The sequence below is a fragment of the Pseudopipra pipra genome, unplaced genomic scaffold, assembly GCF_036250125.1.
Source record: "Pseudopipra pipra isolate bDixPip1 unplaced genomic scaffold, bDixPip1.hap1 HAP1_SCAFFOLD_93, whole genome shotgun sequence".
In the NCBI taxonomy this organism is placed as follows: domain Eukaryota; kingdom Metazoa; phylum Chordata; class Aves; order Passeriformes; family Pipridae; genus Pseudopipra; species Pseudopipra pipra.
Genome location: NW_026991234.1, coordinates 50,115 through 72,367, shown reverse-complemented (window position 1 = coordinate 72,367; position 22,253 = coordinate 50,115). Strand labels below are relative to the sequence as shown.

The 22,253-nt window shown below is 58.0% G+C and overlaps 3 protein-coding genes across 5 annotated transcripts; all 3 read right to left on the bottom strand.

Annotated features, from left to right (window-relative positions):
• Positions 1–8,972: 8,972 nt before the first annotated feature.
• On the bottom strand, positions 8,973–15,060 carry LOC135408955 (toll-like receptor 13). Of its 2 annotated transcripts, XR_010427952.1 has the most exons (3): positions 14,823–15,060; positions 10,000–14,190; positions 8,973–9,281 (listed from the first exon to the last, which is right to left on the bottom strand). XR_010427952.1 is itself a non-coding variant. In XM_064643879.1 (2 exons), the coding sequence occupies exon 2, from the start codon at positions 14,166–14,168 to the stop codon at positions 10,905–10,907; it is 3,264 nt and encodes a 1,087-aa protein (XP_064499949.1). In that variant the 5' UTR covers positions 14,169–14,190; positions 14,823–15,060; the 3' UTR covers positions 8,973–10,904. The 2 variants fall into 2 exon arrangements, 1 of the variants encoding a protein (XP_064499949.1); XM_064643879.1 differs by having other exon boundaries at positions 8,973–14,190.
• A 619-nt stretch (positions 15,061–15,679) lies between these two features.
• LOC135408962 (histone H3-like centromeric protein A) lies at positions 15,680–18,848 on the bottom strand. The gene is made up of 4 exons (XM_064643886.1): positions 18,597–18,848; positions 17,998–18,089; positions 16,863–16,940; positions 15,680–16,305 (listed from the first exon to the last, which is right to left on the bottom strand). Exons 1-4 carry the CDS (start codon positions 18,676–18,678, stop codon positions 16,171–16,173), a joined length of 387 nt encoding a protein of 128 aa, XP_064499956.1. The 5' UTR covers positions 18,679–18,848; the 3' UTR covers positions 15,680–16,170.
• Positions 18,849–19,573: 725 nt separating this feature from the next.
• LOC135408961 (uncharacterized) lies at positions 19,574–22,147 on the bottom strand. 2 transcript variants are annotated; one of them, XM_064643884.1, is made up of 5 exons: positions 22,103–22,147; positions 21,961–22,004; positions 21,288–21,724; positions 20,852–20,953; positions 19,574–20,747 (listed from the first exon to the last, which is right to left on the bottom strand). In XM_064643884.1, the coding sequence occupies exons 1-5, from the start codon at positions 22,109–22,111 to the stop codon at positions 20,527–20,529; spliced, it is 813 nt and encodes a 270-aa protein (XP_064499954.1). In that variant the 5' UTR covers positions 22,112–22,147; the 3' UTR covers positions 19,574–20,526. The 2 variants fall into 2 exon arrangements, with proteins under 2 accessions (XP_064499954.1, XP_064499955.1); XM_064643885.1 differs by having other exon boundaries at positions 20,670–20,747; positions 20,852–20,918.
• Positions 22,148–22,253: the final 106 nt, after the last annotated feature.

Below are 22,253 nucleotides of genomic sequence, written 5' to 3'. Positions count from 1 at the left end.
GTGGCGCGGGATGAGCTTTAAGGTCCCTCCCAGCCCAAACCATTCTGGGCTCCATGGCAGGAGCAGTCAGTGGAGGGGGGAAGTCTCTCTCACCTGGGTTTCCTGGGTAGTGGGTTCTCCTTCACCCCCCTCACTCTCTAATCTCCCCCATTCCCCCTCTCTGTCTGAGATCATCGCTCCTTCCTCTCTCAGCAGCTGCTGCACATTTCACTTTGTTTTTCCTGGCAGGGAACCAACTCTGGATCCTAAACAGGAACTGAATCTTTTATTGGAACGGCTCAGTGTCCCTGGGCTCCAAACTGCGGGGGCAGGGGCTGCTGGGCACAATCCTGAGCACCCTCTGGGGTGCTGGTTCTCCCTCCCTGGCTGAGCCTGTTCTGCTGTGCCAGCACCTCCCAGGCATTGGTGTCCACATGTCACGACAAGGAGCTTGTCAACAGCAGCTGTTGGGAGCTCTGTTTTCTGTCATGACCCATGGGGCTGAGGGGGCAAGGGGTGTCAGGTAAATGGTGAAAAAAATAAATAAAATGAATGGTGCGTATCAGATCCTCCCTGTTGTGCCTTGCTCTCTCCCTCCCCCAGCTGCTGAGCCCCCATAAGAAGCTTTGCCCAAGGCCCTTCACCCCACAGTCCCCAGGACAAGTGAGTTTCCAGCCTCTCTGTGGCTCCAAAGGCTCAAGGTGTGGCCCCTGCCCCACCCTAGGGCCCATCAGCTGTGGTGAGACTGGTGAGGGGTAGTGAGGCTGATGGGGTGCTGGGGGTGCTGCCTGGGCTGGGGCCCTCTGGGGATGGAGAGGAGGCTGATGGTGGGCAGGAGCTGCTCTGGGCTTGGCAAAGAGGCTGGGGGGGCTGGGACCAACCCTGAGCTCCCTCTTGTTTCCCCAGATGCTGCCACAGCATCACCAGGAGCAGGGACAGGGCAGGACTGAGCTGGCATCAACCTTCCTGAGCCTCGGGGTCCCCCAGGGCCAGGACCAGCTGTGGTCTCATCCTGTGGTCCACAGCCAGACACTGGGGGTAAAACTGCATCTGAGGCTGGACTGAACCAAGTTGGGACCTCCAGCATGAAGTGGTTTCTTCCTCCTCCCAGAACTTCTCCAGAGCTCCTTGTGATCCTGTTTGCATTTCCCATGCCTTTCCTGTGTCTCTGCTCTTTCACTGTATGACAGAGCTCAGGCTGCTGCCACTGGATGAGACAGGTGCAGGCTGGGCCATATGCGGGTCAGTGAAGTCCTTTTGGGACACCCAGCAGTGCTGCAGTGCTACGGTGCTGCTGCTGCTCTTCTCTTTCCTTATGGTTTTATTACTTTTCCATTAAATTCCGCTGAATACTGTGCTGGTTTAAGAGTTAACCAGCAGGGGAAATGAACTCAACTCAAAGGAGAGATTATAAGTCAGAATAACAATTTATTAAAATAATACAGTAAGTACAATTATACAAACAAACAATTGGTTTTAACCCACAAAACCCAAATGTATAACCCAGAACCCTGGGGCATGAACAAAGTGGTGTTCCTTGTCCCCCCCCCCCCTTTAGTCCAAAGTAAAGGAAGAGGGGAAAAACCTGCTGGTGGGAGAGCTGTTGCAGTCTGGTCAAAAGTGGTGATTGCAGTCCAGTTGAGGGTGGTGGTCTCAGGCTGGTTGAGAGCGGCGAGCTGCAGTCTTCCTCTGGATCCCACGAGTGGCAGTGAAGTTCTGAAACTCCAGGTTTATATATTCTCCAGTTCAGGCAGGAGTGGTCAATCCTTCCCTCAGAGCGGGGAATTCCATAAAAGGAATGGTCAATCCTTCCCTCAGAGCGGGGAATTCCATAAAAGGGTATGAGGACAGGAACATCCCCCCCACAGGCAGGCCCCCCCCCCCCCGACAACAGTTTCTGGGAAATGGCATGGAGGGCCATAGAATACACAGTTTTGGGCTATACCCATCCAGTGATGAATCGGTCCCGGCTGTCCTAACTAGGACAATACCCACTGTTGTCTCTTCTGCTCCAGAAGGTGCTTGCTCCCAGCAGCCCTGTCCCTTCCCCTGCTCCCCCTGTGCACGTTCCATCCTGACTGTTGGAGCTCCTGTGCGTGATGTGACAGATGTGCCCCAAGCCAGGCCCCTTCCCAGTGCTCCCCATCCTCAAGCATCCCAGGAAAAGGTTCACATGGAGACGGTTCAGAGAAGTGCCTCAGTTTTGTTTAGTTTGTTTTTCCCAAGCTGCAGGAACCGTTCTTTGGAGTTTTCTGCCAAAAGACTGTCCCCTCCTCCACTCAGTCAAAGGGATTTGGGGCTCTTTTCCCGGTTGGGGGGAAATAAAACCGATGCATTGAACCCTGGCAGGATGTGGCAGCCCTGCAGACTGTTGAGCCCATGCTGGCCTGTGCCTGGCAGAGGACCAAAGCAGCTCAGGGAGTAATGAATCTGTGATTACTTATGCTAATAAATTGCTCCTTATTAGGGGGCAGAAGAAGTGAAACCCCAGGACTTCCCGCTGAGCTGATGCCACCCCACACATGTGACTGGGAAAGCCGTGTGTCATGGTTTCACTCCAGCCAGCAGCCAAATTCTGGCTCTGGGAAGGACAGGATAATGAGGAGGGGGAGAGGAACCCCCATCTCACTGCTTTGCAGTCCCAAATTTTTGGTTCCAAAATTCCCAGTTCACAGATTCCATGTTCCTGGCTCACCCCAGGTGAAGATCCGGGGCTCTGGCATTCTGATGTGCTCCACCCGACACCCCCAGCACCCAGTACCTGCAGGACTTGGCCACCCCCAGAATCCAGCACTCCCAGCACCCTACACCTGAGTACCCCACCACCCAGGACTCTGCACTGGGGCACCCCCAGCACCCCCAGGACCCCACACTTGGTCACCCCCAGTACCTTGCATATGACCACTCCCAAAACCCTACACACCCAGGATCTGTACTCCCTCAGCACCCTACACCCTCAAGACACCCAGCACCCCCAGCACAACTATCAGCCCAGCACTCCCAGCACCCCCAGCATCCAGCCCTCCCTGCACTACCAGCACCCTCCATACCCCCAGCATCCAGCACTCCCAGCACCCTCAGCACTCCCTGCACCTCCAGCACTTCCAGCACCTCCAGCACCCCCAGCACCCTCAACACTCCCATCACCTCCAGCACTCAGCACCCTCCGCACTCCCAGCACCTCCAGCACTCCCAGCACTCCCAGCACTCCCAGCACCCCCAGCACCCTCAGCACTCCCAGCACCTCCAGCACCTGCAGCACCCCCAACACTCCCAGCACCTCCAGTACCCACAGCACTCCCAGCACTCTCCATACCCCCAGCATCCAGCACTCCCAGCACCTCCAGCACCCCCAGCACCTCCAGCACTCCCTGCACTACCAGCATTTCCTGCACTACCAGCACTCCCTGCACCAGCACCCAGCACTTCCAGCATTCCCAGCACCCCCAGCACTCCCAGCACCCCCCAGCACTCCCCGTACCCCTAGAATCCAGCACTCCCTGCACCACCAGCACTCTCAGTACACAGCACTCAGCACCCCAAGACCCTGCATCTGCACATGCCCAGCACCCAACAGACACCCCCCAACTCCCAGCACCCACACACCTCCAAGTTCCCTGGCACCCCTAGGACCCCCCACCTGGCCCCCTCCAGCACCTGAGCACCCCCAGCACCTTGTCTCCCCCCAGCACCCATTCCCAGCACCCATTCCCAGCACCCCCAGCATCCCCTGCCCTGTTTTCTTCCTCTCATCCCCTCCAGGTGTCAACCAAACCTTCGCTGCTTTGGGGACACCACAAAACCCTGGTGACCCCTCAACCCCTCCCCACAGCCCCCACCCAGGAAGGGAGCTGGACTGGGGCAACTGGGGAGACATGATGGGGTGCCCAGTGCTCCCAGTGCCCTTCTTTGTTCTCCAGTGCCCCCCACCAACTCTCCCTAGTTCTCCCAGTGCTCCCAGTACAGCTCAAGTGCTCCCAGCATCACTCCCTGGCTCCCCCAGTGCTCCTAGTTCCCTCTCAGTGCCATTCCTGGTGTGCTCAGGACCAGGCAGGGGCCGCTGGTCGTGCCCTACCTGGCCCCAGTGGGGACTCCCGGGGCTCTGTGGTTCCTCTCCTGTCCCAAGGAGCCACTCCCCACCTGGAGAGTTTTTGCTTTTGGTTTCCAAGAAACTGATGAAAAATCAAGAAATGGGGATGGGGGGGAAGGGTCAGGGGAGGGGAAGGCGGTGTGTGTTTGTGTATAATGGGTACCAGTAAAAATACCAACATTATAATAACAGGGTATAACATTAAATCCAGAGTGTCCGTGGCAGTTTGGAACAATCCAAACAAGTCATTCCATCCGTGGTGTTACCAGTTTGTGTAGATCAGGATGTTCCCCACCCCTTGAATCTTAAACTGTAGGAAAGATGTGATGCAAACCAGGATCAGAGGAAGGGTTCGAGGACCCGTCCCTCAGGGACAGGAGGGACCGGGGTGAGACCCGCGGCTTTTGCTTTTTCTTTTCCTTGCAATCCCTAAAACTGACCCAGGTGGGAGCTCAGTGCCCACACATGCGAATCCAGATCGTGCTGCAAACACAATTTTAGCTTTAGCAACTCACATGAATTAAAACCAAAAGGTTTGTACTCACCAAATACTTTAGAATTCATTGCAAACATACAATTCATTCCACACACTTACAGAAAGTGACTTTTGTAGCCCAAGTGTTCCCAAGTGGAATTTTTTTCCTACAGACAAACTGAATACACATTAATACACACTCACTAAATGTTTGCATTTCCTCAGCATTAACACAAAATTTAAGGTTTAATAAGCCCAGAGCATCTGGGCAAACCTCTTGCACAAGGAGGCAACAGCACCTTGTCCGACTGACACTGGGTAACTTCAGAACCTACAGATGCACCCCCTGTTAACCAGTTGTACAGTTTCACCACCAGGTGGGACTTGAATCCACTTGGAAATTGTCAGACTGCAACTCACTTCATAACAATCCCCAGCTAAAATGACATTTAATAGAAAATAATCAACTGTATTTTCAATTCAATAACCCAATTACATTATAGAGCTCAAGTTTTGTGCAGTTGTAATTAGGTTTACCTTCTCTGTACCCTCAGTTTTCATGGCTAGGCTTCGCGAACAAAGATTTGGGGAAGGCTCTATCCATATTTGTTACAAGCATGCTGGTGGCTAATAAGGCCAATACCAGACAGACATATCTGATTGCAAAAGGCACAACAGAAAGACACCTTAAGTGGTATATTCTGCAAGGCACGGTTCTTTCTGCGTTGTCTTTTCTCTTCGAGAGTGATCCTGTGTGCGATCTCAAAGGAAGCAGCAGCGTTATAGATGGTGTATCTCCAGACCTCCTGACTGGAGGCCAGAGTAGACCGGTTATGCTGATCAATATGGCCAAGGGTGAGATGTTGTTTCAGGCAGTCCTTGTATCTCCTCTTCGGGGCTCCTCTCTCACGGCAGCTGGTGGCAAGTTCACCATAAAGCAGGACCTTCGGGAGGCGGTGGTTGGTCCTTCATCCTGGAGACGTGCCCTGCCCAGCACAGCTGTGTTCTCAGCAAAATGGCCTCAATACTTGTGACTGCTGCCTGTTCTAGAACAGACGTATTGGTCATGTAATCTGACCAGTGGATGTTTAGGATTGTACGGAGACAGTGTTGATGCCTGAATAAACTCCCAGGGATTTTCTTTGCCTTGAACTCAGTGGATTAAGACATCAGAGGTTCTCCCCAGAAGTAGCACCTCTCGATCTGATAAATCTATGGAGCTTCAAAAGCTTTTTTCCTGCCAGGGGTTGCCCAAAATTGTTGCCAAATACCTCCAAAATGGTCAGGACAACAGAACCCTCTAACACTGCATTTTTAGTGTTAGAAAGCAAAGCATTACTTTATTCATGGCACTAGGTGTTTGTGAGGTTGACAAAACTTCTGCCTTCCACATAAACTCCAGTACAACACTTTTTCACCTATTTATGCATTTTTAACAAAGAAAGAAATTATTGTTCATTGGTTCTAAATTACATAATTTCCTTTCATTAATCAGTATTCTGTCCACTACTGGTTATTAATTTCTTGGTTTGTGTGGTAATTAGTCCTAATCTTTAATCTTTTTAGCATCTTTTTCCTCCAGTAGGGATTTTCTGACACAAATACTGAGCTTTAGTTAGTCTTCTTCGTTATTTGCTGGTTTCTGCCAAAATGTCCTTGTGATCCATAAATCCTGTGTTTCAGATGTCCAATTTCAACAATATGTCTTTCTGTCCTCGGTGTTGATCTCTGAGGCATATCAAGGTTAATTTTAACAGAATTTACAGTTTTAGTACTTTTCCCAAGCTGTGTTTTCACAAAAGTAGCTTATGACATCTTTTTGCTATATGCTGACTAAAAGTGATTTAAGGTCTAACACAGCTAAACAACTAATTAAAAGGTTAATTAGGACCATTAAAAATTAGAAAAGTTATATTGTTTCCAACAGGGACAAGCAAGGTAAAGGTGGTTCTGATGCTGAGTAATCCTAGATGAATTTCCTTAATCCAAATGGTCCTTTGGGTCTGGTTTATGACCACATTAACCCAAGGGCCAAGCCCTGACCCCCAGCCCCTGGAAGGCAGATCCTGTCCCTGCCTCATTCCTCAGGGCTCTTCCTGGGGCACTGGGATGTGGGATGTGCAATGCCAAGGGCAGGTTGATGGGGTGGCACCTGCCAGGCAGCTGAGCAGGGACAAGGAGGCCATGAAGCCCCAAGGCTGCAAGGGCCACTTGTCTCCTCCTGGCGTCAGGGGCACAGACAGCAGCCATGGCCAAAGGCCTGCAGAAGGTGGTTCTGTCAGGGCCTTTCAGCTTCTCCCCATCCCTCTCTCCTCTCCAGCCCAGGCTGTCCTACGGTGTCCATGCCCTGCCCCTTTCCCTGCAGGCTGTCGTCATCCCCCCGGCTGCCCCACCTGGCTGGCACCTTCCTGCACTGACATCTCTGCGTCCTCCCTGGCTCTTCCTGGACACACAAAGCCTTGGGCTGATCCAGACTCCTTCTGGGTGATGTGTTGCAGCACGGCACTGCCCTGGGAGTGAAATTCCTTTTTCCTCATGTCCAGTCTGGGCCTCACCAGCTGCCCTCGGTGGCATTGTTTCTTTCTCATCCTCATTTCCACTAAGAAGGAAAACTCACCATCTCTGAATCTGCCCTTCAAGCCCTCTCAGGCTACTCCTGCACTGTCTTCAATTCTCCACATCGAGCCAGTACCCTCAGCCTCCATGTATTTGTCCTGTGCCCGAGGCTTCCAAACCCCACTTGAGAGATTTCCGGGTCCTCTCCAAGGTTTTTGCAGATGGAAACATTGTGTGCTTAGTCCAGGAAGGATGGAGTGAAATTTTTTTCCCAAGTCTTGTACTCACAGAGCAAATGAGTACAAGGCAATGGCTTTAAAATGAATGAGGGTAGACTTTGACTGGATATGAGGAGGAAATGACTTATGATGAGAGTGGCACAAAACCGTAACTGTTTTCCCAGATAAGTGGTTTCCCCCTGCCTGGAAGTGTCCAAGGTTAGGAGCTTTGTGCAACCTGAAATTTTAAAAGTGGTCCCTGCCCATGGTAGGGGTGATGCGTGAGCTGCTCTTTTAGGTCCTTTCCAAAACAGACCATTACGTGATTCTTTGATTCTAATACCCACAACTCCTTTCCACAGCTCTCCAAATACCTACATAAACCATGCTGGCATTTTAATCCTAATTCCCAAATTTCCATAAAAAGAGAAAGAATTTGCATTTCTAGGACCTGAATTGCCATGCTTTTGGAAGCATGGAACTCCTCCTTGGGGGAGTACCTGGGTGTTCCCATGTGAACCTGAGCATGCATTATTGACACATTGAACTCTTTGTTTCATGGGCCCCCAACACCAAAGGATCAAGACCTCAAGTATCCCTTTGACCACAGAAATTGAAACAATCAGGTCTCATTGCTGGATCCATGGGGGGTGAGATCTTGCTTCTCCACTACCTACCCTTGTCCTTTCCTTCTTTTTCCTTCCTATGTATTTTCTGAAGTGATATAGTTTTATAGAGAATAACCCAAGTAGCTACATACCTCCTTTCCACTGCAATTAATAGACCATTGACCACCTCTCTGGCTGCTCCATCCAGCCAATTCCTCACCCAGTTTAAAAGGCAGAGGTTTCTTGAGAGGGATGTTTTTTATCTCAGCTCCAGCAAGACTTTCGGTCTGGTCTCCCTCAGTGTTCTTTTACCCAAGACAGGCCATCACAGCCTGGGTGGGCAGACAAAGAGCTGGGCAGAAAAGGCAGCTGGATGATGATGCTGAGAGAGCAGAGGTGAAGGGGTCGCACCCTCCCTGGTGTCCACTGGGACATACTGGGGCATTGTGGGGCAGCACAGGGGACTCTGCTGAGACCTGGGCAGTTCAGCACCTCTATCATGGCTCAGAGGACACAACTCTCACCATGTTTGTTCATGGCATTAAATTGGGAGGAGCATTCCTTTGCCTTGGGATGCCATTCAGGGCACACCTGACAGGCAGGTGGACTGTCCAGTCAGGAAGTTCATAAGACAATTCAGGAGGGAAGGGAGCTCAGTGCTCTGCAGTCCAATGTCCAGCTCCAAGCAGGGCCAGCTCTGAGCTCACACCATGTGGCTCAGTAAATGTCAGCATCCACAGAGAGATTTTACACACAAACCAGGCCTCTACCTCCCCCCTCAAAAGTAAAAGAGATGAGGACTTTGACCAGCTCCTTGAAAACAAGCCTTGTTTTGCTCTACCTCCTGAAATTCCTGGGAATATCTACCTTGTCCAGAGGATGGGGTTCCTCCTGCAGGGCTGCTAGCACATGTCCAGGCCATGGGGTGCTTTGTGTTGTGCTTTAGGGATGGAACTGCCCATAGACTCTCCATATTATTGTTCCCATAGACTCTCCAAACCACATTGGAGAGGAGAATTGGAAGCACAGAAGGGGAAGATCACAGGTTGAGATAAGAACTGTTTACTGGAAACTGCAAGATGAGAAAAGGAACAGCAACAGCAACAATATTAATAACAGAGAGCACAAGATATATATATATATATACATACACACACAAGCACAGGAATCACTTCCCCAGTCAATGCTGTCCCTCCGAGGTGTCTGTTAAGTTCATTTAGTCCATGACTGTGGGTTCTATCCACCCTGGATGTCTCCCAGGGCAGGGTTGGGGTGCTGTGGGTTGGTTTCAAGCTGCATCAGGAGCTCACGACTGGTGTATCTGGAGCAGTCCATCCTCGTTGTCCATGGGAGTTCTGGGATACAGTGGCAGTGTCATTCAGCAACCAGTATTATACAATTGAACATCGCAGACTGTTCTCACCCCAAACCAAATCCCCTTGAGGTACACACCGTGTTTCCCTGTCCCTCTGCGTCACCCAGCAAGTGCCCCCAGATCCTTGAGCAAAAACAATCCCACAGTTGAGTTTGCCTTTGTTTGAGGCAGGACTGATCCAAACTGTCTTCCCTCACATGTTCCTCACGTGCACCATGGGGACTTTATCCCCTCTGATGGTACAGGGAGGTTCTGATGGGCAGGGCCAGCTCAGTTGGTGGAGCCTCAGGTGTGAACTGACCAGGTAGCCTTGGCTAAATGGAGATCCCAATGTTTCAAGGTCCCACCACCCAATGCTTTCAAGGTGGTTTTGAATGGTGCATTGTTCTATTCAACTTTCCCAGTGGCTGGTGCATGATGGGGAATATGATACACCCACTCCATCCTGAGCTGTCTGGCCCAGGGGTCCATGAGGCTGTTTTTGAAATTCTCAATTCTTTCTAGGGGCCATGTTCCTACAGGACTCACTTTTCCAGGCCCAGGACCTTCTTCCAGGCAGTGGTGTGAGCACAGGGTGTGTGTCCAGCTGTCCAGGGCTTGTTCCCACCATTGTAAACACAGGGTATGATGTGATCCATCTGCCAGGCCTCCCCATATCTGTATTTCCACCATCATCCCCCATCCCACAGAGACTTTACCTGCTTGTCCTTCTTGTTCTCAGCACGTTTCACAGTCATGAATAACCCAGGACATGGTGTCTATGGTTAAATCCACCCCTCCATCATGAGCCAATGTTCCATCTCTTCCTGATGACCTGAGGCGTCCTGGGCCCACTGAGCCAGAAATAATTCATTCTAGTGTTGCCAGTCCAGATCCACCCGAGACACTTTAATCTTAGCATCTCAATCCACCTGTTGTCCCTACAACATATCAGGAACCGTCAGTGAAGAGAGCATGACGCTTTTCATTTTCTGGGAGCTGATAATATGGTGGGGCCTCCTCAGCATGTGGCTCCTCCTCTGATGATGATGATAGTCTGAAATTTTCACCTTTAGGCCAGTTTGTGACAACTTCCAAGATCCCTGAGTAACTGGGATTTCTGTGTGATCTTGCTGTGTGATCAGAGCCATCCACTGGCTCCATGTGGCATCATTGGCATGATGTGTGGAAGGGACTTTCCCTTTCAACATCCAGCCCAGCACTGGCAGTCGGGGTGCCAGGAAAAGCTGTGCTTCAGTGCTACTCACTTCTGAAGCAGCTCGAACCCCTTCAGAACCTGCCAGGATCTCTTCTTCCAGAGGGGGTGTAACAGGCCTTGGATCCTTCGTATCCCAAAACTCCAGAATCCTAGGGATCATCCGCGAGTCTCCCAAGGTACTTTCTGCCAGAGGCTCCAGGAAGGACCATTCTCCAGGGTCTCTGGAGCTGCTGGGGTTGGGGGCATTGAAGTCCAGCTTGCCTCCCTCTCCTCCTCCTCCTCACCATTGTCCCCACTGCACAGGGTACATTTCCCACTGGAAAAACAGGGATTTGGGGGCAAAAAGCCATTTTTTTTAATGGGGAATGTCCCTGGGGGTCATGGTTGCACCAGGGTGAGGCTGCTCTAGGGCAGCTGCTCTCTTACCTTGGAGCTTTCCTCCTCCTCCTCCCACTCCCCCTCCTTGCCATCATCCTCCCTGTGTAGGGCACATTCCCCAGAGAAAAAACAGTGAGCTGGGGGCAGAAAATTGCTTTTCTGAGGGGGAGCCTCCCTGGGGGTCCTGGTCATGCCAGGACATCCTTCCTCCTTCTCCTCTCTCTCCATGTCCTCCTCCTCCTCACTGCCCAGGGCACATTCCCCAGAGGAAACCCAGTGATTTTGGGGCACAAAACTGTTTTTCTGAGGGGGATTCTCCCCAGGGATCCCAGTCATGTCAGGACAGCCTTCGTCCCTGACCACCCCCTCCTCCTCCTCTTTCTCCTCACTGCTCAGGGCACATTCCCCAGAGAGAACTGGGGGCAGAAAGCTGCTGTTCTGAGGGGGAACCTCCCTGGGGATCCCCGTTGTGCCTCTCTCCCTCTCCCTGTCCTCCTCCTCCTCATCCCCACCACTCAGGGCACCCCTGAGCTTGGCCCAGAAGAGAGGCCGGGCGAGAGGCTCGCTGGGCCAGCGCAGGTGGGTGCGGCGCAGCAGCACACGGCGCATGCGGTGGAAGGCTGAGAGCTCAGCCTCAGGGATGTCCTCGAGGAAGACGAGCACAAGGACATCACGCAGCTCGTCGAAGAGACGGTAGCTGGCGAGCTGGATCTCCAGCGAGCACCACTCACTGCGCAAGTACCCGCGGCTCACCACGCACACCGTGCGCCGGCTGTTGTACACGGCATCCACAATGTTGTCCACAATGGCGCGGCCGGGGCGGAAGTCGCGGTGGTGGAGGCAGAGCCGCAGGGCCCCGTGCTCCAGCTCGGGTACCAGCTCCTCCAGCACCCAGCGCTCGTCCACGGAGTTGTAGGACACGAAGGTGTCGTAGGTGTAGCGGCGCCGCTCCCGCCGCCAGCGCCCACGTGCCCATGCCCGCAGCAGGTACAGGTGGTAGCGCAGCCGCCAGTACCCGCGGTGGTGCAGCAGCGGCAGCGCCAGCAGCAGCAGCACGGCCGGTGCTGTCCCTGCGAACAGGTATCGCCCCATGTCAAGGTAGCACACACGTGTGTCAAAGCTGTGCAGGTATGCTGGGGCCCCGCCCGCCTCGCCACAGGTGTAGTTGTACAGGTAGACCACCTGCACAGGTCCCTGTGCCAGCCAGGCCGGCAGCCAGACGTTGGCACAGCTGCAGCTCAGCGGGCACTTGCGCAGGTCTAGGTAGCGCAGGGCGGGCAGGCGTGTGGTAAGCGCTGTGTCCAGCCCGCGCAGCTCGTTCTTGGCCAGGCGCAGCTCCTCCAGTTGCGTCAGATTGCCAAAGACCTCGGGGCCGAGCCCACGCAGCCCCGCGCTCTCCAGGTCCAGACTGCGCAGGCGGCTCATGTTCTTGAAGATGCCAGCAGGCAGGGCACCCATCCCACCACTGCCGTCGGCCAGCGTCAGGTACCGTAGCTGCGCCAGGTCGTCGAAGGCATCGGCAGGCACAGCCGAGAGTGCGTTCTGTGACAGGTACAGCGAGCGCAGGGCACCCAAGCCCTGGAAGAAGTGATGTGGGACCACGCGCAGCCCGTACGGCTGCTGCGCCTGCAGCTTCAGGTCATAGAGCCGGTGCAGGTGGCGGAAGGGTGGTGGCTGCCGCGGGCGCCGGCTCAGGTAGCGCAGCGCGTTGGCGCGCAGATCCAGCACGCCCAGCGTGGTCTGCACTGGTCGGAACGCCGCCTCGCTCACCTCCAGCAGCCGGTTGCGGTCCAGGTAGAGCCGGCACAGCTGGGGCAGCCCCTGGAGCGCGGCGGCCGCCAAGTGTCGCAGGTTGTTGCCACCCAGGTCAAGGGTCTGCAGGCGGTTGAGCCCCCTGAAGGCGCCGGGGAAGAGCACAGCCACGCGGTTGTTGCGCAGGTTGAGATCACGCAGCCGGTGCAGGTCGGCAAAGGAGCCAGGCAGGAGGTCGGTGAGCAGGTTGTTGTCGAGTCGCAGGTGCCGCAGGTCGTGGAGTCCCCACAGCGCCGCACGGTCCAGCCGCGCCAGCCCGTTCACATCCAGCCGCAGTCGCCGCAGTGCCGGAGTGTTGGCGAAGGCACGGGGACCGACCACCAGGATGCGGTTGAAGCGCAGGGACACGTTGTGGAGCCGCCGCAGCACTGGGGCCCTGTGGCACGACGGCAGCCACCGCAGTAGGTTGTGCTCGGCCACCAGCTCACCCAGCGCTGCGCGCTGTGCCAGGCCCAGCAGCTGCTCCACGCAGCCCAAACTCTGCAGCCGGTTGCCAGATATGTCCAGGGCACCCAGCACCGGGCAGTCAGCCAATGCATTGGCAGGCATCGCTGCCAGCCCCGTGTGCCGCAGCTGCAGCCGCCGCAGCCACGGCCCCACAAGGTGCTGGCACAGCTCGGTCAAGCCCCCCGCGCCCACCTGCAGGCCTGACACGTCCACGCAGCGCGGGGGTACCACCCTCAGCAGCCGTGCCACGTCCAGTGGGTTCCCAGCCAGGTGCAGCCGTGTCAGGTTGTGCAGGCGCAGCCGGCCGAGGGGCGCTGGGTCTGAGATGTTGTTGTAGGACAGGTCGAGCACCCGCAGCCCCTCGGGCAGCACCTCTGGGGCCGCCCCTGACAGAGTCCCCAGGGAGTTGTTGCAGAGCAGCAGGACCCTCAGTGCAGGTGGCAGCCCCGGTGCCAGTGCTGACAGGGTGTTGCCACACAGGTCAAGCAGATCCAGGCGGGGAAGGTGCCCCACAGCCATGGCCACGGGGCCCAGGGCACTCAACCGGCCCCCCCGCAGCCGCAGTGTGGCCAGTACGGGCAGCGCCCGCAGGGCCCCCGGGGCCACAGCGAGCAGTGGGTTGTGGTCCAGCCGCAGCGTGCTTAGGTTGCCCAGCCCGGTGAAGACCCCCATGGGCAGCACTGACAGGTGGTTGTGGGCCAGGTCCAGCTGGACCAGTGCCAGCAGCCCCCGGAAAGCCCCCCGGGCTAGCAACTCCAGCCGGTTGTGGGTCAGGTCGAGGGTGCGGAGCCGCGGGAGGTGGGCAAAGGCGTCAGGGGGCACCTGGTGCAGGGTGTTGACCGAGAGGTTGAGGGAGGTGGTGTTGGGCGGGAGGTCAGCCACGGCAGCCCCCACGGTGGTCAGGAAGCGCTGGACGCAGCGGAACAGCCCTGGGTCCCACGGAGCCTGGATGCAGTTGCGGAAGCCGTAGGGAGAGACGCCCGTGGGCACTGTCACCAGTGTCACCAGTGTCACCAGCAGTGGGGCGTACATCCTGCCCTGTCCTGGGGGGATCCTGAGAGGCAGGAGAGGGGGAGAGAGAGGAGTGAGGGATGTCTTCAGCAACCCAGGGACCCCCTTTAAAGCCCAGGGACCTCCCTTGGGGCTCAGGGACTCTCCCATATACCAACACCAGAGAATCCCCCTTACACTTTAGGGACCCCCCTCAGGGCTCAGGGCCTCTCCCACACACCACTCCAGGGACCCCCCCTCACAGACTCCAGGGAGCCCCCCAAACACCCTGGGACCGCCCCCCCAGCACCCCAGGGACCCCTCATCCACACTCTAGGGACCCCCCTCTCCCCCAGTCCCCAGGGATTTTGGGGGCCCCCATCTCCCCCCCAGCGGGATCCCACCGTGCTGCTGCCTCAGCCTCAAGCGATTTTGGGGCAGAAAAGGGAAGTTTTAGGTATTGTTTTGTGTCACTGCTTCCCTCTCCCCCACCCCCCCGGTGACGTGACTGGAGGCAGCCCCTGCCCAGATGGATTTGGGTGTCCCCAAAGAGGCTGGGGGGAAGCACAGCTGGGTCACCCCCCCCCGGAGGGGTCCCTGGGACCCACAGTCCCGTGCCCTTCTCCCCCCCTTAATTCCTGCTCCCCCCGCCTGCTCTTGGTTCCTCTTCCCCCACCCCCCCCCAAACCGACCCACCTAGTTTTGGTTCCTCGGGGGAAGTACTGAGTTATACCGGTCTCCAGTGGGCTGTACTGGGTTGTACTGGTGAATTTGGGTAGCTGGGGGGGCTATGGAGGGGCTCAGAGGGGCTGCAGGGACTGGTGTACATCAGGGTCTGTGGGCATATTGGGATCTGGAGGGTTATAGGGGGCTGGGGGGACCCTGGGGGGCTGCAGGGATTGGGGTGTGTCAGAGTCTGGGATACTGGGTTCTGGGGGGGGTTATAAGGGTGCTGGGGGGCATTGGATGGGGGGGTGTATTGCAGTCTGGGGGGGTTACGGAGGTCTAGGGGGGCTATTGGGGTCTGGGGTGTCTCTTAGGCTACAGACATTGGGGTGCATTGGGGTCTGGGGGTTCAGGGATCTGGAAATGCGGGGGGGGCCCTGGGGTTTCAGTAGGGATCCCTGAGGTGTGTTTAGGGGTCCCTGGTCCCCACCCTGTGATGGGGATCCCGGAGGTGCAAGGGGGGGTTCCTGGGGTGCCAGGTGTGTCCCTGGGGTGCTTTTAGGGGTCGCTGAGGTTTGAGGGTCTTGTTTCCAAGCCTATGCCCCACCCCCTGAAGAACTGACCCTGCCCATAAAGTGAACCCCTAAGCCCCACCCCCACAACCCCTCCCCCTACACAGCCCCCACCACTATAAAAGGAACCCCTTTAACACTGAGACACTCCTGTCCCCGCACCCCCCCACCAGTGTCCCCCATCCCAATCTCTCCAGAGCCCCCATGGTGGCACCTGCCCCCCCCAGGTCCCCCCTCCCCAAGTGTTCCCCATCCCAATCTCCCCAGAGCCCTCCCCCTTCCACCCCCCATTTCTTTCCCTTTATCCGGCAGCACTTGGAGGGTCACAGACATTTATTGGGGTGTAGCAGACCTGGGGGGATTCCCAAAGTGGGGGGTCATGGACAGGGGTCTCCAATAATCTGAGGGGTGCTAGAGTCAAGAAGGGGACCCCACCCTGGGCTGGGACCCTGGGAGGGTTGGTTGGGATCCCGGGGTGGGGGTCCCATGGGGGGGCTGGGGAGGGGTCCCAGGGTGAGGGGTCTGTGTGGGGGATACCAAACAAGACTGGGGCATCAGGATTGGGGTGTCATGTCCCATGGGGACGACCCTTGGAGAGGGGGCTCTGGGCTGCAAGATCCCCTGGGGGTGGGTCCTGGGGGTATACTCAGGGGGATCCCAGTGTGGGAGGCCCCCATGGGGTGGTGCAGTGTCTCAGCACAATGGTCCCATAGGAGCCCCCAGTAAGATCAGGGGTGTGAAGCTCTCTCCCCCCCCAGGCTGGGGTTGCTGAGGGGTGGGTACCAGTGCAGGGTGGGGGTCCCCATTCAGATGCCCCCCCACTCGGGCCCTCGCAGGCGCCGAACCAGCTGCAGGTCCTTGGGGAACAGGGTGACCCTGCGGGCGTGCAGCGAGCACAGGTACGCATCTTCCAGCAGTCTCACGATGAAGGCCTCTGCTGCCTGCACCCCAGAAAAATCAGGGGGAGCCCCCAACCCCCCCCCGATTTCCCTCAGCCATCCCCAGGAGGCAGCAACCCCCAAAACCCCCAGACACCCTCTCCAAACCCACCCACAGGGGACTGGGGGAAATGAAACACCCTGTGGCCCTAAATGGGTGAGGGGTCCCCTTGTGCCCTGACAGTCCCCCCCCCAGCACCCATAGGTTCTAAACATCCATGGTCCCCTACCCCAGAACCCATAGAACCCCCTCAGCCCCCCTGAGACCCCCTCACATCCATGGAGACCCTCTCAGACTCTCCCCCTCAGCTCCCATGAGACCCCCCTCACCAAACGTTTCAGCTCCCACAGGCCCCATCCAGCCCCCCTCAGCACCCAGAGACGTTCCTGGACCCCTCAGCCCCCAAGGACCCTCCAGTACCCATAGGACCCTCCCACCTTCATGGGAACCCCCTAGCACCCATGGGACCCCTTCAGACCCTCTGGGACCCCCCACCCAGTACCCCCAGGTCTCCCACAAGCCACCAGAGGACCCCCCCCAGCCCCCCGGGCCCCCCCACCTCCTGCAGGGCCAGCAGGGCCAGGCGCTGCCAGCGATAATCGACCCCCCGGGTGAAAAGCAGGCACAGCTCCCGCACCTGAGACAGGGGGGGACACGGGGACAGCTCAGGGGACACAGGGACATAGGGGCAACATAGGGACAGCAGGGGACACGGGGAGTAGGGGGACAGTGGGACAACATGAGGGGGATATGGGGACACCTTGGGCTGGGGCTACCACCCTGGGGACATCCTGGGACTCCCTGGTTGTCACCCTGGACACACTCGGGGGACACCCCAGGGACAGGGACGTTCTGGGGATATCTTGGGGATGCCCTGGGGAGTGAGGTAATGGGGACATCATGAGGGGGACACCCTGGGGATACCCCAGGCACAGGAACATGGGGACACCACCCTGAGGACATCCCAGGAGGGGGATCGGGGTACACAGTGACACTTTGGGGGGGTCCCAGTGTGGATCTGGGGGGTCTCAGAGGGAGTTTGAGTAGGTCACAGGGCAGGTTGGAGGGTTCTAGGTTGGATTTGGGGGGACCCCAAGGGGAATTTGGGTTGGATTTGAAGGGATCCTGGGGATTGTTTGAGGGGTCCCGGGGGTTCTTGAGGGGGTACCAGGGAGGATTTGGGCTGTCAGGAGATTTGAGGGTGGACTTAGGGGTCTCAGGGAGTGCTTGGGGAGTCCAAGGGTGGATTTGGGAGGTTCTGAGAGGGGCTGGAGGGTCCCAGCAAGGTCCCTGGGGAGTTTGGGGGGGTTCTGAGGGGGACTTGGGGGTCCTAGAGGTTGGTTTGGGGGTCCCAGGGTGGTGTTGGGCTTTTGGGGTCGGTTTTTTGCAGTCTCACCAGGTGGGCAAAGGGGCCAGGCTGCTGCAGCAGCAGGCAGGTGCCCATGGGTGGGTTTAGAGGTCCCAGGGTGTGTTTGGGGGTCAGTTTGGGGGTCCCAGGGTGGGTGTTGGGGTTTGGGGGGTTCCCAGGGGTTGCTTTTGGGTCTCACCAGCCGTGAGAAGGGCCAGGCCGCAGCAGCAGGCAGGTGCCCAGGGGTGGGTTTGGAGGTCCCAGGGTGTGTTTGGGGGTCAGTCTGGGGGTCCCAGGGTGGGTGTTGGGGTTTGGAAGGTTCCCAGGGGTTGGTTTGGGGTCTCACCAGCCGTGAGAAGGGCAGAGGCCGCAGCAGCAGGCGGGTGCTGCTCTGGTAGCGGCGGATTTCCTGCAGTGCCCGCTGGCCTGGGCGGAACCCTAGAGGGGGACAAAGGGAGGTATGGGGGCTATAGGGAATCTATAGGAGATCTATAGAGCCTGGGAGGCACAGGAGGGGTATAGGGGACTTTAGGGGATCTATAGGGCCTGGGGAGACACAGGAGGCTACAGGGAATCTATGGGGGGCTGCAGGGGTGAGAGGGACAGTGGGGAGCTATGGGGGAGTACAGGGGGCTATGAGGGGTATAAGGGATTTCTATAGGGCCTGGGTGGACATGGGGGTACGAGGGATCTATAGGGCGCTACAGGGGATGGCTGGTATGGGGAGGCTATAGGGGATCTATGGGGGGCTTTAGGGGACAGCAAGTATGGGGGGCTATAGGGGACAGCAAGTATGGGGGGCTATAGGGAATTTATGGGGGTCTGTAGGAACAGGGGATATGGGGGCTATAGGAGGTCCATATGGAGTCCATAGGGGGTATGGTGGGCTCTAGGGGGGTTTATAGGGGTGTCCATAGGGGTATCCCCCCTATGGGGGGTACTCACTCCGTACCCGCCGGCGCGGGGGGGGCGATGGCGGGGCTGGAGGGGGGCGACGCCGCCGGGGGGTGGGCTTGGGGCGGGGCATGGCGAGGCCGCACCCACCGTGGGCTCGGTGCGGGGTCCGGGAGTCAGGGAGACGCTGGAGAGGACCCGGGGGGACCGGGGAGGGAGGTCAGGGCAGGTCCAGGCAGCCGGTGAAAACCCCCCTCGCCCTTCCTGGGTGTGCTTCCCCCCTGTTCACCGCCGTGACGTCACTCCCGGACTCCTCCGAACTCCCCCGTACCCGCCGCCGTTCAAACCTCCCGCCGCTCTGCGCCGCTCTAACGTCACTTCCGTCCGCACCGCCCCCGCCAATCGCGGCCCGCAACCGCTCCGCCCCGCCCGGAGGCCGCGACTCGATGGTGCAGCGGCGGCCGCGGAGTCGTTAGCATAAATCTACAGTGGCCACGCCCCGCGGCACTCAGCGCGGCGGCGATCCTACTATGGTCCCCATATGGTCTCGGTGTGATCCCTGTCGCTCCCAGATTGATTCCAGTCACCCCCAATATGATCCTAGTGATTTCCAGTCACTCCCAGTGTAAGTCCAGTATGACCCCAGTCACTCCCAATACAATCCCAGTATGATTTCAGTCACTCCCAGTATGATCCCAGTCACACCCACAATGGTTCCAGTCAATTCCTATCCCTACCAGAATGTTACCGCTGTGATCCCAGTCACTCTCGGAATGATCCCAGTTTGATCCCAGTAACCCCAATATGATCCTAGCGACTTCCAGTCAGTCCCAGTGTGAGTCCAGTATGATCCCAGCTGATCCCAGTCACAATTACAGTGGTCCCAGTCAATTCCTGTCCCTACTAGAATGATCCCAATATGATCTCAGTCACTCCCAGTATGATCCCCATCAGACCAAGTCAGTCCCAGTATGGTAGCAGTTGCCCCCAGTGTGGTTCCAGACACTCCCAGTATGAACCTAGCATGGTTTCAGTTGCTCTCACTATGATCCTAGTTGCTCCAGTTGTGGTCCCAGTACATCCAGTATGGTTCCAGTATCTTCCAGTTGATCCCAGTTGCTCCCAGTGTGTCCCTTTTGGGCTCCCAGCATGGGCCCAGGAGCTCCCAGTGCCTGCCAGTGCCTGGCAGGAAAGGGACCATGGAAAGAGATCTGAAGCAGTGCCTTTGGGACTGACCCCATGGAATGTGGACTTGGAGCAGTTCCTTCGGGACTGTGGAATGTGGACCTGGAACAGTTCCTTCGGGACTGACCCCATGGAATGTGGACCTGGGCCTCTTCCTCCCCCCACAGCAGCAATTGCAGTTTTAATTGAAGTTTTAATTAAAGGCTGAACTGTTCCTGGAGCTGTGATGGGATGGCTTTCCCTCCATCATCATCATCATCGCTGCGATGCCTGGGGCCCCTTGGGCATTAGGGGAGGGAATTTGGGGGCTGTTTGGGGGGCACTCAGGGACAACCCTGTCTCTAACGGGGCCGCATGACAGGAGTTGTAGTCCAGGAAGTGAAGTGACTCAGCCAAAGGCACCACCCCAACCATGCATTCTCGGGTGCTGATTGGTTGGCGGTGTTGATGGGCGGGCGCAGCAGCCAATGGGAGGTGGCAGTTTGGAGGGAGCGGGGGGGGGGGGAGGGAGGGTGTTCTGTGGGCTCCGGGGGCAATTTGGGGCACCCCTCATTCACCCCTCCCCCAGGGGTGGGGGCGTTCTGGTGTCCCCCCACCCCATGTTGGCCGTGAAGGTGAAGGTGGAGGAGCCAGGTGAGGCCCTTCCCCCGATAAACCCCCTGGGCCCCCAAGCCCATCCTGGGCTCCCCAAAACACCCCACGGCCAGTTACAGCCCCCTGCTAATGCCCCAGGGACCCTCAAACCCCCTTCAGATCCTCCCCCAACACCCTCAGAATCCCTCCCCAAAAAACTCCTTCATGACCAGACTCCCAGAACCCCACCCCAAACACCCTCATAGGCCCCCCAGACCCCTAACAGCGCCTGAGCCAACACTCTTGGGGCATCTGGAGTGACCCCAAAGATGGGGGAGGGGATTTTGGGGTCCGTGCAGCTGCAGCTTTGGGGTTTCATTGCTTTATTGGTCCCCCCCAGGTTGGGGGGGGTACCTGGTGGGCTCCAGGAGGGTCTCAACAGTCCTGGGGGGGAAAGGGGAGAGCAAAGGGGGTCAGGGGGATGTGGGGAAGGGGTAGGGGCAGGAGGACCCCCCCCAAAATCGGAGGGGGGGCTGGGGGGGGCATACCAGAGCTGTTCCCGTAGGGCCCGGCGGTGGCACCGCAGCAGCCGCAGGACAGGGTCCTGGGGACAAACTGGGGGGGCTGGAGGTCATGGGGGGCCCACCCCACTGTACCCCCCCACGCCCTGTAAGGGGTGCCCCAGCCCCACAATTGCCCCCCAGACCCATAAGTGACCCCCCAACCCCCCAAGTGCCTCTCAATCCACAAGTGCCCCCGCTCAGCCCCACAGTTCACCCACACAGCCCCACAAGTGCCCCCCTGGCCCTGTAACTGATCCCTCTGAGCCCCACAATTGCCCCCCAGCCCCACAAGTGACCCCCCAGCCCCACAATTCCCTCCCCAGCCCTACAAGTGAACCCTCAGCCCCACAATTACCCCTCTGGTCCCCCAAGTGCTCCCCCAGATCCCCCAATTCCTCCTCAGTCCCCCAATTCCCCTCACCCAGTGCCTGCCGTGAGGGTGCCCCCTGCTGGGAATCCTGGACGTCGCTCCTGATTGGCAGCAGAGCATCCTGAGGATCACGTGACACCCAACATGGCGCCCCCCACAGGGCTCCAGTGGCATCACGTGACCGCAGGTATGGTTCCCACTGCAAGGACTCCTGGGAGTCGGGCCGGGACGAGGTCGCCCCCTGGCGGTGGGAGGTGCAGAAGCGGCCCCTGATTGGGGTCTCGGAGGGCTCACGTGCCTCCCACTGCGTCGCCCTGCCCGCTGGGCACGTGTCCAGCGCAAGCTCCTCCCCACGGCGCCGCTTCAGACGCCACTGGATGAGGAGGTCGTCGGGGACGGGGCCTACAGAGGCGGGGCCTGCGGGGGCGGAGCTGAGCGGAGGTTCCGCCCCCTGTGGCCCACGGGGGCGGGGCCTGAGCAGGACCTGGCTGGGGGGGGAAGGGCAGGTTGGGACCCTTCAAATACCGACCCCCCCCTATCGCCCTCCCCGCGAGGGGTTTGGGGACCCCGGGGGCATTTGAGGGGTTGTGAGGTCGGGGGGAAGTACTTGGGGTCGGGGGGGGCAGTTGGGCGTCCCCAAGGGGCTCTTGGGAGGGCAGAGCAGGGAACTGAGGGGGACCCTGGGAGGTCCGGGAGTCGCTTGGCGGCTGCGCCGCTCCCCCACCTCCTTCGCACCAGTCGCTCCGCTCGCTGCTCCAGGCCGAGTCCCTGGGGGGAAGCCGTGGAAGGTGACGCGGGAACCCCCAAAATTTCCCCCCGGACCCCCCAAAATCCCCCCCGGTCCCCGGGGTCCCCTCAGCCCTCACCCGCTCCATGGCCCGCGCTCCGCCAGGCCCCTCCCCAACGGCCCTTTCTCGGGCGCTGATTGGTTGCAAGAGATGACGGGCGGGCGCTGCGGGCAATGGGAGGCCGGAGAAGGGAAAGGGGGGGGCGGGAGAGGTTTGGGGGTCCCTGAGG

Bases quoted from the DNA above. Each gene is read 5' to 3' on its own strand.
- LOC135408955 (XM_064643879.1), bottom strand. From the start codon at position 14,168: ATGTACGCCCCACTGCTGGTGACACTGGTGACACTGGTGACAGTGCCC.
- LOC135408961 (XM_064643884.1), bottom strand. The intron at 21,725-21,960 runs GTGGGGGAGCGG...TTCCCCCCCCAG, and splicing joins GAGCGACTGGTGCGAAGGAG to CCAGGTCCTGCTCAGGCCCC. The intron at 20,748-20,851 runs GTATGCCCCCCC...TTTCCCCCCCAG, and splicing joins GCCCTACGGGAACAGCTCTG to GACTGTTGAGACCCTCCTGG.
- LOC135408962 (XM_064643886.1), bottom strand. From the start codon at position 18,678: ATGCCCCGCCCCAAGCCCACCCCCCGGCGGCGTCGCCCCCCTCCAGCC. The intron at 18,090-18,596 runs GTGAGTACCCCC...GTCCCCCTCTAG, and splicing joins CCCGCGCCGGCGGGTACGGA to GGTTCCGCCCAGGCCAGCGG. The intron at 16,941-17,997 runs GTGAGACCCCAA...CCCCTGTCTCAG, and splicing joins CTCTGCCCTTCTCACGGCTG to GTGCGGGAGCTGTGCCTGCT.